General features: G+C 63.2%; 1 protein-coding gene across 2 annotated transcripts in view; it reads left to right on the top strand.

Moving 5' to 3' along the window:
- The window catches only part of LOC119102330 (semaphorin-2A), a 97,522-nt gene that overhangs the window by 31,981 nt on the left and 51,378 nt on the right, over positions 1-14,163 (top strand). The window contains exon 2 of one of the 2 annotated variants that reach the window (XM_037225697.1): positions 925-1,460. The exons of the other annotated variant lie outside the window; for it this stretch is intronic. Coding sequence (XP_037081592.1) covers positions 1,325-1,460 — 136 coding nt within the window. The 5' untranslated portion in view covers positions 925-1,324. The remainder of the gene's footprint in view (positions 1-924; positions 1,461-14,163) is intronic. 2 annotated transcript variants of the gene reach the window in all.

Genomic DNA, 14,163 nt, shown 5'->3' with positions numbered 1-14,163 from the left:
CGCTGGTGCGCGTCAGTTATGCAGCAGCGCGGCCTTGCACAGCGACGTCCGCCGTGCCTCTGGCGTTTGCAGGCACGTCACTGCTGCAGGGGACATCCTGTGTCACCGGCCGTGGTTATGGCCGGCGGTGGCGGCGGTAGTGGCGGCGGTGGTGACGGCGACGGTGCGTCCAGTCATCGGTCCCGTTCCGCGCGTCGTCGAACCTGTTCCCGGGATCCAGGCACCTGTGCCCGGATAATTTTCAGTTGGTGAACAGGCGGAATGGTCTGTTCGTGGCAGCGTGGCATCTGCTGCTGCTTCTGGAGGCCGTTCGCGCGGCGGTCTTCAACCGCTCGCGTGCATCGAACACATCCGATCGAATCTCCGACCGATAAGCGGCGAACTATACCAGCGACGGCTGGCTGCAGCTCTCGCATCCGCCACCGGGGGGCCTCGCTCCGGGTGGAGATCTGCAGTGGTGGCCACCAGCCGCCAGCTCTGGCCTACGGCTCGAAGTAACGCCCCCACGGATGCCTTTGTTGGCTGCTCTGACAGAGGGCCGCGAGAAGGGAGAGGGGTACGTGCCGGGGTGGGATCGGTTTATCGCGGCGGCCGGTTTGTCCGGCGGCTCGTTAGCCGCTATCTAACTCTCGATCCGCGCTCACACCTGCAGGGGCGGCGATCTCCGCCCAATCTGCAGCATACTCTGTAATAGTCGCCTGTTTCGACGGCGGTCCGGGTGTCAAGCCGGCCTGCGGGACGGGCTGGGACTAAGCGCGTTGCAGAACCGGGTCTGCTGCACGTTCGCGGTCGCTCACGCGCGTCTGCGTTGAACATCTTCATAAGCTCGGGGTAATTACCGGTTGTCGCCCCAGCGCCCTCCGCCGCCGCGTCAGCGCCTCGGGTCGGCCACTCTCCCGCTAACAGTCGCCACTCTCCCGCCAGGCTCCTGTCTGTGAAGGTCCGACTCTTCCCTCCACATACCTGCGCCGGGTCCGCCCTGCCGGACAGGTGCTTCGCTCGGTCCTGTCCCCGGCGCGCACGGCCTGCTGCGTCACCACCCCGCCTGACCCCGCTGCCCGGCCTCCCACCGGCGGGGTCAACTGTCCGCTGCCCGGCCTCCCGGCGGGGTTAACTGTCCGCTGCCCGGCCTCCCGGCGGGGTCAGCTCCCCGCTGTCCGCTGCCCGCTCCAGCATCCTCCGTGTCCGCCTCGCTCGCGGACCGAGCCTGGAGAAGCATGAGCGGCGGAGGCCGCGCGGTGTGAGAGGTCACCGGCGGCGGACGGTGGGACGCAGTGCGCGCGCGTGACGCCGTGTAACGCCGCGTGACGCCGCGTGACGCGTGATGGCGTCGGGACGCCCGGTGGGACTGTGCCTGACGCTGGCCGCCCTGCTCGGGGCCGCCTCCGCCGACATGTACGACGGCTTCGGAAGCTTCTTCCAGCAGCCGTTCTTCACGCACAGGATCCGGCATCACAAAGGTAAAAAGGGCATAGGAAAGGCATAGAGGTAAAGCGCGGCGCAGCGGCGCAGGACGTCGCTGAACGCGGCTGAGTGCGGGGGCTGGGGAGCAGTGTTATTGGCTCGCTTGTGTCCGAACGTCGCGTTGATTGTGCAGCATCTTCGTTTGGGGATAACAATTTCTCAGCATGCGACGCGGTCGACATGGTTAGGCGTCGTGCGAGGCATGACGCATTGAGCACAATTAAATTGTACTGGCTTGGGTGCAATAGGCGTGGATAGTCCTTATATGCAGGTGCGGGCGTGGACCGACAAGTGTTCAGTGTTAGCGAAGCTGTGTTCAGTGTTAGGGAAGCTGTGTTCAGTGTAAAGTGTTCAGTGTTAGCGAAGCTGGGGAGCGACAGTTGATTCGTCTGGGCCCTTGTTGGTACGCCGATGGTTCGCTATGTGGAGTTCATCGGTTCGCCACGCGCCCGCAGGTAGTCTATGTCTGCTGGGTAACCAGAACTTCACCGCTCATCGACGGACATCTGCCGCTCGGCAGCAGGGTGTCGTCCACACGCTGAAACACCTCTCTCCGGTCGGCTAGCGGAAAACATGAAATGTCAAGGAGTCGTTTTCATAGAACTTTCAGACGGAGTTTTGTTGTGATTTGAAAGTTATAGTCTGATTGCTGTATATCCGGGGTTAGACGAGAAACTTCTCGAAATGCTCGTTCAACCAAGGGACGCAACTTTCGTTCTCGGGACGCAGCGCGATACGCGTATAAATCGTTTTGCGCCGAGCAATAGCCCGTTCGGCCCGTCCCAGTCCAAAGCGCGCGTCCGAACCCGTGCGTCAGCTCCACGTGCACCGTCTCTACCTGAGCGACGACGCCCGTTGACCCTTGAAGCCTTCGGCAATCCCGGCATTCAATCACACCGCCGTTTGATACGTTCAGCCATTAACACCCCTGATGGGATTTCTGCATGAGCCGTTGCCGTGTCTACGGCGGGCGCTCTGGAGCGCTCTATGCCTCGTGAAGAGCCCGCTGGGGGCCGGGCGCCGGCGGCACTGCTCACATATCGCCGGAGCGGCGACCGGCGGCCCATGGAGCAGCAGATTTGGATGTAGATGTCGGCCGTAGCGGTCGTTTCATCAAAGGCGTTATGCGGTCGGGATGAAGTGGAAGCGTCGACGGAGGCCGGCGCTGCCTGCGGACGGCCTGGTTACGTCGCCGGCCGGGCCAGGGCGCCGCGAGCTGACGCCGCCGCCGGCGACGCGCCGTCGTTGGCGACGATGCTCGGCCGCCCAGATGAAACGTTTTACGGCGGAGGCGGACGGCCGGGAGGGGTGCTCAGGGACGATGACGGGCGCTGAGAGGGGGTGGTCGGTGCCGTAGGCTAGCCTGGGCAGGTCAGGAATAAGTTGGGCACCCAGGGTGGGTTGAATGGTAGGCGAGTACTCGGGCGTCGGCCCGCTTCAGGGGAAGAGAGGACGATGGATGCCAAGAAACGAGGATTTGGCACCGGTGAGCAGGAGCTGTTCAGTTGATGAGTGATCACGGCAAGTCTGAGCAGCAATTTCTCGGGACATCGCATACAGACACAGGACCTGCCAGAGACCGACTGAATTTGAAGCGGCCGGCCTGTGACGTGAGCAGAATGCACACGCTGAATGTCCGTGGCCGGTGCATTGGCCGGCACGGGTAATAATCGTGAGATGCGGGGCTAATAATCGTGTGATAATGTATTGACGCATGCAACTGCTGAGGTCATCAACGGTGCGGCTACCCGCAACGCTGATGCCGCCGGGGCCGGCGAACTTGGCTTCATGGATGGCTGCACCGAGACACCATGGAAACAAGACATAGAGACAAGCGCGAACAAATTGGTATCCGGACCAGCATCGGGCCGGAGTGTAATGTTCTCACAGGCTCCCATCTATACGTTCTCCATTCCATCGAATCGGCACCGCGTTGCCTTCTCATCGCATGAACTGTCTTATCGCAGAGAGGCTCTCTTGTGTCGCATGCGATCTCACCTGTGCCCCGTTTGTCACCCTTACCGTCGGCACCACCTGCGGCTTACTACCACCTGCGGCACGTGCATCTCGTGCGCCACCTGTGCCGGCCCGCGCGACGGCCGCCCCGTCCCTTCTGTCTCGACGCTGGCCTGTCGGCTCCGACGATCGCTCGTCGACGGTTGCCGTTTTTCCCTGGCGTGATGGGTGTGTTTTCGGCGGTCGACCGAGTGCCGATCGCTGTCCATTTGTTGGGACCGGTCGACCGGTCGTGCCGCGCGCCTTGGTGCGCGCGCGGGGCTCCCCTGCCCTGAGCAGCTGGGCGCTGGGACCGCGCGGCGGGGCCCCGGGGGGGGGGGGGGGAGAGCAGCTTTGTCTGGGGACCGAGCGGCTGGGGCCGGGGCTGGGGGGGGGGGGGGGGCAGAGGACTGTGTCCGAGGACCGAGCGGCTGTGCCCGGGGGTCCGGCGCGAGCCCAGCAGCCGTCTGGGCTCCACCGGAGTCTCCCGGGAGACGCGCCTGCCGCCCAGGTGCTAGCTGGGCTCAGAGCGATGGCTCTTATTGGCTTTTTGCTTTGCCGTGAGCCCCTCAGCGATGAAAGCCCCGAGACGTGGGGACCCTGAGCGGGCATGGGCAGTGACATGAGCGGCGTGGCGTGCGGACTGTACAGCAGGCGGGTCGCGTGTCGGCCGGACCCGGAGCAGTGCGGTTCGATCGGACCGATTTATTGTGTCATCTGCGCACGCCGGCGTAGTCTGAGTCACGTGGTTATTGATTATGATAATTAGTATATAGGGCAACCATTATTGATGGGAGTGTTGTCAGACGGAAGCGATGTGACCGCTCTGAAGTAGACCGCGCAGCACGAATGTCATCAGACTTTGTGCGGCGTTACTTGAACGCTGACACACCGTGTTATGGCAGTCCAATTTCAGTTTAAAGATTGGGTCTGGCTGCAAAACACATTTTAGACTTATGTTATTATTCGGCTCGTAGCCGCTCGTCAGTATACCTAAATCTTGCAGTGGCGTTCAATGATGACTCATTTAAAGAGCTCGGGCTGATCTGGCAACCTTTGTGGTTGAGACTTACACCGAGGGAACGCTGTGGGACGGAAGATGCTTTGCGGTGGTGTGGTTCTGATTGAAGGCTTTTGGAGATTGTTGTCCAGATCGGCAACATGGAGCGGAAATTAGAAGAGATTTCAGTCAGGCTCATTTCCTCAGCTGACGGCGTAGATTACCGCTGGATTTTATATATTCCCACCAAACGCCGGTGGTGATAACTCTCAGGAAACCCGTAAAAAAGCTCCGTCTCGGCGCGAAAGTAACCTGAAGAAAAGTCCCACGAGTGCATACAGGCTGGGGCCAGGGCGGCCAAACGGCCGACACTGCCGCGCCGACTGCGCGCCGCCTCCTTCACCGGAGCCCAGCGCATGATCCGCGCTCGAAGCCAACGGCCATCACGCCTGTCGCGTCTGTTTGTATAATCCGGCGGGACGCGGCGGCGCGCAACCCCCGCCCCGCCCCCCGCGGCGGACCGAATTGCCGGCGATTTTATCTCGCCTCCGCGCGGTGGTCGGCTGATGCACGAGGCGGCCCGGTATGCGGCCGCTCAGCGCGCTCCGCCGCCGCTGTCGGCCGTCGGGGAGCGTTTGAAGGCGGCGTGCGCGGGCTGTGCCCGTCACCGTCCATCAGCGGGGCCCGTTTTTCGGCCGCCGCGCCAGGTCCGACGCGCCGCGCGCCGCGCCGCTCTCGCCCAGCCCGCTAATTGAGTTGTCACTTGCGCTCCCGGCCCGGGCCGGCCAGACGGCGCGCCGGCGCCGAACAAGGCCGCGCCGCGCCACGCCGCCCGCGCGCCAGAGGCGTCGCGCCGACTGTCGGCGCGCTGAGCGGGCGACGGATGGGCCGAGAGGACCGCGGCGGCGGCGGCGGCGGCAGCGGCGGCTCGTTAGCCGCGTAATCAGAGGCCCGGTAGCAGCGCGGCGGTCCGGCGCCGGCTTGGCCCGGCCGGGACGGGTTTTTCTCGCCGCGGCTCGTTAAAGCCTCTCGCTCCACCGCGTCGATATCGTTACCGGGGCGGCCGCGAGGGCGGGCGGCGCTCAGGTGGAGCGGGCGACGCCGCGGCCGGCTGGAGAGAAAGGGTCGGCCTCCGCGGGCGCTGCGGCGGCGAGCTTTCTCTTCTCGGCAGCGGTGCCGCGTGCCACCGATATCCGCATCCACGCTGGAAGATCATCTCATATGCGAGCCTGTGTAAACAAGTGCCGCTGCCGAGTTTGGTAAACATGTCTGATTTTTGCGTTTCTGCAGTGCGGCTGCTGGGTAAAGTTTTTATTTACTTAGCCTCGATCTCCAGCTCGAGTTATATTACCTGGATCAACAAGAAATGCTGCCGTGATTTGCAGGCTAACTAGCAAAACAGTATCAATTACATATGGCACTGAAGGTTTCTCCCTGCCTCCATTCAAATCGCCATGCCTATCTCCGCAGCATTTCAACATCGGGCGATCAAATATCCTTTTCCGGTACCTGGAAACCAACGCTCATAATTAAGCCACAGTCGGGCGGGCTCAAATGGACTCGATAATAACGATTTCCTCGATTCCTGCTGATTTCTGGCCCGCGGGCCGGCCGCGCGCCGCCATAGGTGAACGATGAGCCATCGGTGCCGACCGCTTCATCCCGCCGGCCATTGGCGTCGAACGGCGGGCGCTGGCTCGCTGGCCGGCGGCGCCGCCCGCCGCTGAAAAGGGGGTAATTATCTGCCGGAGTAACCGCTCGTTTGCCACCCCATTAAATGGTGTGAAATAATGACGTCATTCCGCGGCCCACCTTGCTCTGCGGCCGCACCAGGCGGCTGTAATTTAAGACGTCTTATTTGGCGGCGAAGGCCAGACCGTTTGGCCAGATAATTGTGCCGAATTGTATAGGGTGCCATGCAGAACACGTGTGAAGTTTACGTCTGTGTTGCACGCTGGCCGCCGGCGGAGCGCAAATCATCGTCGGCGGGGGTGGGTGGGGTCGCACTCGGAGGAGGTCCGCCGGCGCCGCCTGTTTTGATTGCGGTTAGTGAGGCCGGATGGCAGGGGAGGCGCGGACCGCTCGGAGTGGCTGCGGACGAGGCGAGGCGACTCGACTCGACTCGAGGCAAGCTCGCGCCCTGAGGCTGCCGGACGAGAGCCGCGGCGTGATGTGCGGATTCGGCGCCGGCCGAACGCTGCTGCGTCACGGAGCGGACGCGGACGGCGCTGGTGGGGGGTGGCCTCCGGCTGCGACGCGATGGAGACGTTGGCGGCGCACCCGGACGCGCCGCCCTCGCCGCGCCGCGCCGCGCCGCGCGGTAATTGCCGGCCTTCAGCGCCCCCTTGTCGGCTGAGTAATGAGCGCCGGACCCCCTCCCCCTCCCCGCCCGGCGGCACGCCCCGCGGCCCGGCGCTGGCCCGGCCGCTTAGCGCGCGCTTCAGCCTAATTTCCTATGGTAATGGATGCGGGCGTTATCCCGCCGCCCGACGGATGATCACTTGTTTCTGAATTAGCTCGCGGACAGCCGTCAATTAGGATCAGCGCTGGCTGGCTTGATCGGCAGCGGTTTGTCGGTCTGGCGGCGGCCGCGCGTCCGACTCGTGACAGCGGCGGCTCGCCGTAGGACGGCCGGCTGTCACGAGCGGTGACCGGGCGTCGCTGCTCGGCGCCGCCGACGGGCGCGATGTCCGACCCTCGCCGTCTGAGATGTCAGGCCGCCGACGCTGCCGTCTCGCTGCCGCTGTCTGGGATGGAAGGGGAGGGGCGCTGAGGGCTGTCTGGCGTATTGTCTTCTTGCCCATTGCCGCACGGTCGGGGCGGCATCTCTTGCACGCCCGGCCCCTTCCGCGTCTTCATCTGCACAAGTTGTCCAATAAGGCACGCCGCTGTGGCCGATTATGTGGCCGGCGGGCCTGCCATGGGTGTGGAGGCGTGACTGAGGGGCACCAGAGCCGTCACGACCGGGCCGGTCCGGCCGACCTGCGGCCCCTCCGGCAACAATCATAGAACAGACTGATAGACGTACCCGACCGGCTTTCTGGACCGTGCATGGAGTGGGACCTCACCAGCCTTCTGGACCGTGCATGGAGTGGGACCCTACCGGCCTTCTGGGCCATGCATGGAGTGGGACCTCACCGGCCTTCTGGGCCGTGCATGGAGTGGGACCCGACCGGCCTTCTGGACCATGCATGGAGTGGGACCTGACCGGCCTTCTGGACCGTGCATGGAGTGGGTCCCGGCCGGCATTCTGGGCCATGCATGGAGTGATGAGGTTTAACCAGGGCACGGATAGTTTGACAGTCAATCAATCATAACGCTAACTGGCTCGCTGGTTCCAATTAATGAGACACGTCGCACGCCAGATCCAAACAAAGGACTGACCGGTTCACCGCGTCTAGCCATGCGACCATGCTTCTCATCGGACCCAGACACCATGTCTTGCGGCTTTTAGGCCCATCCAAAGGGCTCGGCGTGCCAGCCGGCTTTGCTCATAATCTCACTCAGCTGGCTGATGGTTTCTCGACCTCTCTCCAGCGTCTTTTCAGCGCTGCGACAGCCTCGACGTGCGCTTACACGGCCGGCCGCGTCCGTGACGTCACAGCAGAGCTCGGGGAGGGGGGGTCGACTGTTCCCTCCTTCTTCCCGCCTGCCTTTGGAGGGTCGACTGTTGCCGGATGTTTTTGCTTACACCGCCGGCTTCCGCCAACCGAAAGATGCGCGGGAGGCTCTCCAGGGAGCTCTGGTTGGCCTGATATGGTCTGGTCTGGTCTGGTCTGGTCTCTGCTGGACCAGTGAAGGTAGCCAATACGAGTGAAGGCTTGTGTCTTCTTGGAGGGACCTTTTTCTTCCTTCCAATGATTGCATCGTCCTATCTGAATGTGACTGAAGTCATCCAATGATCAGAGCAAAATGTAAAACTATAAAAACTTCGATTTTATGGGGGCAAATCTTGCCCTGCCCCTCCCCCCCCCACATGGGGTTCATGGAGCCTCACGTATGGTAGTCACTGCGGCCATGTCACGGGTGCCGGACAGGGCGCGCGCATATTCGTCCACTGACAAGAATTGACTCCCTTGACGTCCATGGACGCATGCATTTACACACGGACACGCTCAACACAAGGCATCAAGAGCCAGGATCTGCGCAGCGCTCTTCGGCCCAGTCTCATGTTCGACATGGCCCGATTAACAAGAGTTCCAACGTCATGAGAACATCCTCGCTGCCCACTTATCGCCGGCGTGTGTGGCGGCGTCAAGTCTGCAGGCATTTCCGGCGCCTGTCCGTCGTCCCCGCACCCAGCCCGTTCCGAGCACCGCGCCCACGCGACGTGACCGCCGAGCGTCACCACTCGCCGCCGGCGCTGCTGCTCTCCGGCCTGTGCGGCCTACGGTGGCCTGTCGCCTGTCCACCGGCGGCGCACTGGAGCGCGGCGTCCGGTCCGCCGGCCCCGTGGCCGGCCGGAGTGGGCCGACCGGTCGGGCCGCACTCGTGCGCTCGTGACCGGCGGGGAGGGAGGGGGGGGGGGGGGGCGACGGGCCAGACGGCTCGGCGCGACCGGCGGGCGTGACGCGACAGTCCGGACGGCGGCGTGACAGAGCCGCGGCGGGTGGGCGGTGTGTGGGGCTTGACCCGCCGCCGGGAGCCGCTCTCTCCGGTCGGGCGGCGGCGGCGGCGGCAGCGCGCCTGCAGCCACCTGTCGACGGGTCGCTCCCTCCCGTCGGCCCTCCGCGGTGGAACGGCAGGGTCGGTTCGCGGGCGGCTCACAGACTACGCGACTCTTGCAAGTGTCCAGCAGGCGGCGCAGAACGCGTCAAAAAATTTCGAAAGGAAACTGATCTGTCCACGGAAGTTGTACCAAACGCCAAACTTACTGCACAAACAAGTGCCACTGTCTTCTCGGATGGCAGCGTTTCTGCAAAACGGGAGGGGCGTCGTGAAAGTAGCAAGTTTCGTCAGTGCCTCTGCAAGAAGCAGGGCTGGGCGTAGTATGCAAGTAGCAAACCTGGGCTCAGCAACTACATATGCAAGCAGCAGACTTGTGCATTTTTCCAGTTTACGTAAGTCACGAGTTTGGACACAGTACCCATCTACGCAAGTGATAATAAAGTGAGACAGCTCGTCGGAAAACATTGGCGCCGGACATCACACCCATCCCTGGTACCGGCCGACCTTGCATGCCGCCCCGTACGGCGACAGCACTCGCTCATCGGCTCCCGGGCCGCGGCGCCGCCGGCACGTCGCCTGGACCGGTCTGGCACCATTTTTGGAAGCTTGCCGTGTCGGGAGGTCCAAATACGCCGTCAGGTCGGCCGGCTAATGCGCCATGGTGGCGGGCTCGGTGCGGAGGGGGCCGCTTTGTTTCGGCCGCCGCCTGCTGACTGACTCGTGGTCACGCGGCGCGACCGCCGCCCAGTGTGCCACTGCAGCTGGAGGGCCGACGGGGAGGGCCGTGACGGGGACAGGCGGCTGATCCCCGGCGGAGGTCATGTCGGACGTGTCGACGGCCGGTGTTTCGGATGTGGTTAGGCGACGGTACATGGGCGAGAAGATCGATCTTTGTCAGGCTTTGGGTGTCGGCGTGTTCATGTGTCATGTTGACTGAGGCCGCGCGCCATGAAAATAGATTTGGCTGCTGTGATCGGAACAGCTAAAGGAAGAGCTAGTGCCTCGCAGTATCTTAACACTCGGTAGAATTTGAGAACCGCGCGACTATGCATGGTCAACGTTTTCCATCGTAAAACGTTGGTCTTTTCTGCACGAGTGAAAGGCATGCCGCTCTTTGTTGTTTTGGGCTGAAGGATGAATTTTATGTGTTCCAGTGGTCGGCAATTCTCCGAAGTGTATCAAAAAGACCATTGTCTGCATTTCACGAGCCTTTTCTGATAGACAGACTGAAGCGAGCGCGCTTAACGTCGTGTAACTATGATTACGCGCACCCCAAGGGTTACGAAATTATCAAGTGGCAATCATTACTTTTCATGGCAGTTCAGTCCGGCTGGAGCGCACGCCACTTCTCACATTGAATCAGCTGATAGAACATTCCATGTTCATTTCCCGTCCGGTTAATAAACATGGAAGTGACCTGGGCCGTCAATATCGTACGAAAGGGGCCGCTGACTGACTCCGTTTAAATGCCTCCCAGCGGGCGGCGTTTCGCGAATCCCTTCCCGGCCGGCTGAAATACGCTTCGACGACCGTCTAAACGGCTCCTCGCCGTCAGCTCATGCCCGTCAGAATAGTCAATGGCGCACTAATTTCCCGTTTCAGTATTGAATGACCGTCTTAATCACTGTGTGTCGGTTATTACGGCCGGCCCGGCGGCCGCCGCTCGGTTTAATCAGCGAGCCCGCGACGGCCGGCGCGGACGCCCGCCCTGCTTTTATGCCTCGCGCCGCCGCGCCGTTTACGTGAGCACTTCCTGCAACGGAGCACTCATGGGGTAAACATAGATAAACGGCGGCGGCTGCTGAGGCGGGTCGGGCGCGCCGCGGCCGCAGCTGGCAGCTGGCAGCTGCAGCTGTGCGCGCACCGTGAGGCGGTGTCACAGCAGCTGGGCAGCTGCTTGCCTTGGTGGACGGCTGCCAGGCCTGCTGGCGTGCGGGCCTCGATCTCGCGGGTGTCGCTTCCCAGCTACGTCGTCACATGGTGCTAAAGAGAATGCCACTGGTGGCAGGCCCGTACTGATCCGACCGTTCTGTCAGGCGTGCGAGGCGAGAACCTCGCTGTTGGACAACGACGAGCTTAGAAATAATACTGCGACGCGACCAGTCCTGCGAAGGGCTGTCGGGTGCGTGCCGCGTTCGAGCCCGCCGGACCGACGGCTGGTGCCCACTAAACCCGGGCCTGACCTGGCCTGTTGCCTAGCCTGGTCGGCAGACGGCGGATATGAAAGCTCCACGGGGACGGCTTCACTGATGGATGCGATACAACTGCAGAGAATGCTGCAACCCGACAAGCCGCATCCGATGAGACCTGGCAACAGCGCGCAGCGCTTGTCCGCGAACTGGCCAATCGGCCGTGTTGTTCGTGACCGGTTGTGCTGTGACACCGTCCGTGATTGGCTCACCTGGACAGCGGCACGTGCCAGCTCGGTGCTGACCGCGTCTGGCATCCGGGCCGACCCGACGTGCCGGCGAGCACTGTTTGTAAACGGCTGGCGCCAGCGGCCGTGCCGAACGAACTCGTCTCCATCGCTCCCGTGTTGATCGCGTCGACGGCCGGCCGACGCTGACTCCGCCCGGCTGCCGGGCGGTGGCGGGCCGAGGGCGGACAGCCGCCGCTGCCGGGCCTCTCCTCTCGGCCGTCGGCGGCGCCGCGGGGCGGAGAGGACGGGCGTCGGCGGTTCTCTCGGCCGTGTCACCGCCGCCGTGTCAGCCGCCAGCGGCACGCCCGTGTCCCGCGTGACGACGTGGCCTGGCGCTGAAGGAGGACAGAGCACGAGAGGAGGGAGAGAGGCTCATCGCCGCTGCGGGACAGCCGTCAACGGCATAGGCGTCTGTCCGCGGGGGGCGGCCTGCGAAGCAAACTGTCATGCCGCGGCGGGCGCCGTCTTTGCTCCCGCGGCAGGGCGACCGCGTCGGCGGGTCGAGTCGCGACGCCTCGGCGCTTGACCCCAGCCTTGACCCCGCAACACCCGGGGCGGCGGCCGGGCTCGGAACGGCTTGACAGCCTTCGGTCGGGCGGCATGTTAATGTGGCGCTCGGCGCGGCCGGGCCGCCGTCTCGTCAGCTTTCATAAGCGGGCTTGTTCGCCGGCTGTCAGCGACGCCTGTGCCGCCGTCCCCCGACTCGCGTCGCGTCACGTCCCATTGTGGTCCGCCTCGGCACTGGCCGCTCGAAAGACGGCGCCGGCGGTATTGGTGGCGAGAGGTTTGGCAAGGCGCCTCTTGTCCGCCGCCGCGCTAAGTGCTTGCGTAAAGGGCGATGTGTCGTTTCGTCTTACGATCAGCGGCGACCTCCGCCGTCACTCTGCAGCCGTGGCTGCCAACTGGCAGCGATGGGACATTCCCGTAGCCGGCCCTCGTCAAGGCGTTTTCTCAGCTGTGTCTTCACACGTGCTGCGGGTATAGATGCTGGGATTTCAGTGTCCGTTGTGGTTATGTGCTTATGTCATCATAGTGCTAAAAATGCGCGCTGCATGACAGCTAATAACCGGCATGAGGGAGGTACAAGCGAGGTGGTTTCAAAATAAGTGTGATTGACGGTCGTCGTTTGAACGGAATGTTTTTGAAGTTGGTATAAAAGCTCATTAGGAGGACTTCATCGATTACAGAATAAGTCCACGGGCATTGTAGAACGGTCATTGTTACACAACGTATGAAAATGAATGGTTTTCCCGCTTCTGTGTTATAATCATGCGTTCTTGTGCGTTCGTTATGATCCCGTTACGCAGGCACCGTGTCACCCACGCTCACAGCGACAAATCCAGGACACTCGAATCCAGGACCAGGAATGAATTTAGGCCTTTCACGGCTGCTTACTGCAGTGCATTGTCTCTCTCGGCATGCCTTTTAACAAAACCTTAAACCCTCCGCGAGGAAGGCTCGCGCGTCGCACCAAAACACCCGTCTTGAGGTGACTTGGTAAGAATCTTACCCTCCTGCTATTCACCGCGCACGGAAGCGCACTCACCGCGTACCGAACACAGCCGGCATCCGCAACCCCTGGCGACGTATTTTTCTTTTCCAAAGCACCGTTCGTTATTTAGGGCCGGCACTTGAGCGCGCGCAGTGGAGGACCCACTCGCCTAATGACGCCGGCTCGCCGCGTCGCGCTGTAATGAGAGCCGTTCCCGACGACCACCTGTGCCCGGCGGGCCGGACCGGGCACGTCGGCGGCCGCCGCTCTAACGAGCCCCGCCGGCGGCGCGCACTCTGATTTAGCCGCGCCGTCCGAACGACCCCGGGACGCGCGGACGCTCGTTACAATTGTCCGGCGCTCGTAACGCAATGCATTTAAGCGGCTTGTTCGGGCGCGTGGGCGGCGCCGCGTCGCGCGCCATCCCGTCGGTCACTCTTGGCCACTCGCGCTGGCGCGCCCACGAGCCGGTGATGGCGGCCCGGCCTGTCGGCGGGGGTGGGGCGGGTGCCGCTGCGGAGGTGGGGTCGCGCTGCTTACGGGGTGGGGGCGGCCGGATGCGGCTTGGCGCGGTCCGCCGGGCTGCGTCGCTTTATGGCCAGGTTGGACGGCCGGGCGGAACTTCGGGTCGCCTTTGTCCGGGAAGCGTCACCCGGATTTTACTGCACCCGCCAGAGACGTTGCCATGAGCCGAGCAAGCCGGAGCCTCGCCTCAGAAAAATGCCGCCAGACAGCTCCGAAAATAAATCGATTCAATTCAGTCGTCTCCGTTTGACTGGAGTGCCAAGCTGCGATTCGCTTGCCAGCAGCCTGTTATAAGTCACCGTCTGGACGCATATATCGGGTCACGCCGGGCGCCCGACGAGCGGCGCTCCATCTGCGCCAGCGTGGCCACGTCTGCGGGGCGCCGGCGGCCGTCTTCCACGTCCATCGGGCAGATGCCGCCGGTTGACGCGGCGTCCGCTAGGCCGGGAACCGGCCCGGGCGCGGCTGGCACGCGGCCGTCGGCCCCGTGCCAAGCGGCCGTCCAACACCGTCCGAGACGGGCGCGACGGACAATGAAAACGGCGGCGCTAAAGGGCGGCCGAGCGGCAGCGGGCGCCAGCCGCATCGCCGCGCTCCGTA

This window comes from Pollicipes pollicipes, unplaced genomic scaffold (genome assembly GCF_011947565.3).
Source record: "Pollicipes pollicipes isolate AB1234 unplaced genomic scaffold, Ppol_2.1 Scaffold_5724;HRSCAF=6776_pilon_pilon_pilon, whole genome shotgun sequence".
Classification (NCBI taxonomy): Eukaryota; Metazoa; Arthropoda; class Thecostraca; order Pollicipedomorpha; family Pollicipedidae; genus Pollicipes; species Pollicipes pollicipes.
Note: the sequence above shows the minus strand (reverse complement) of the source record. Positions and strands in the feature narration are given on the sequence as shown.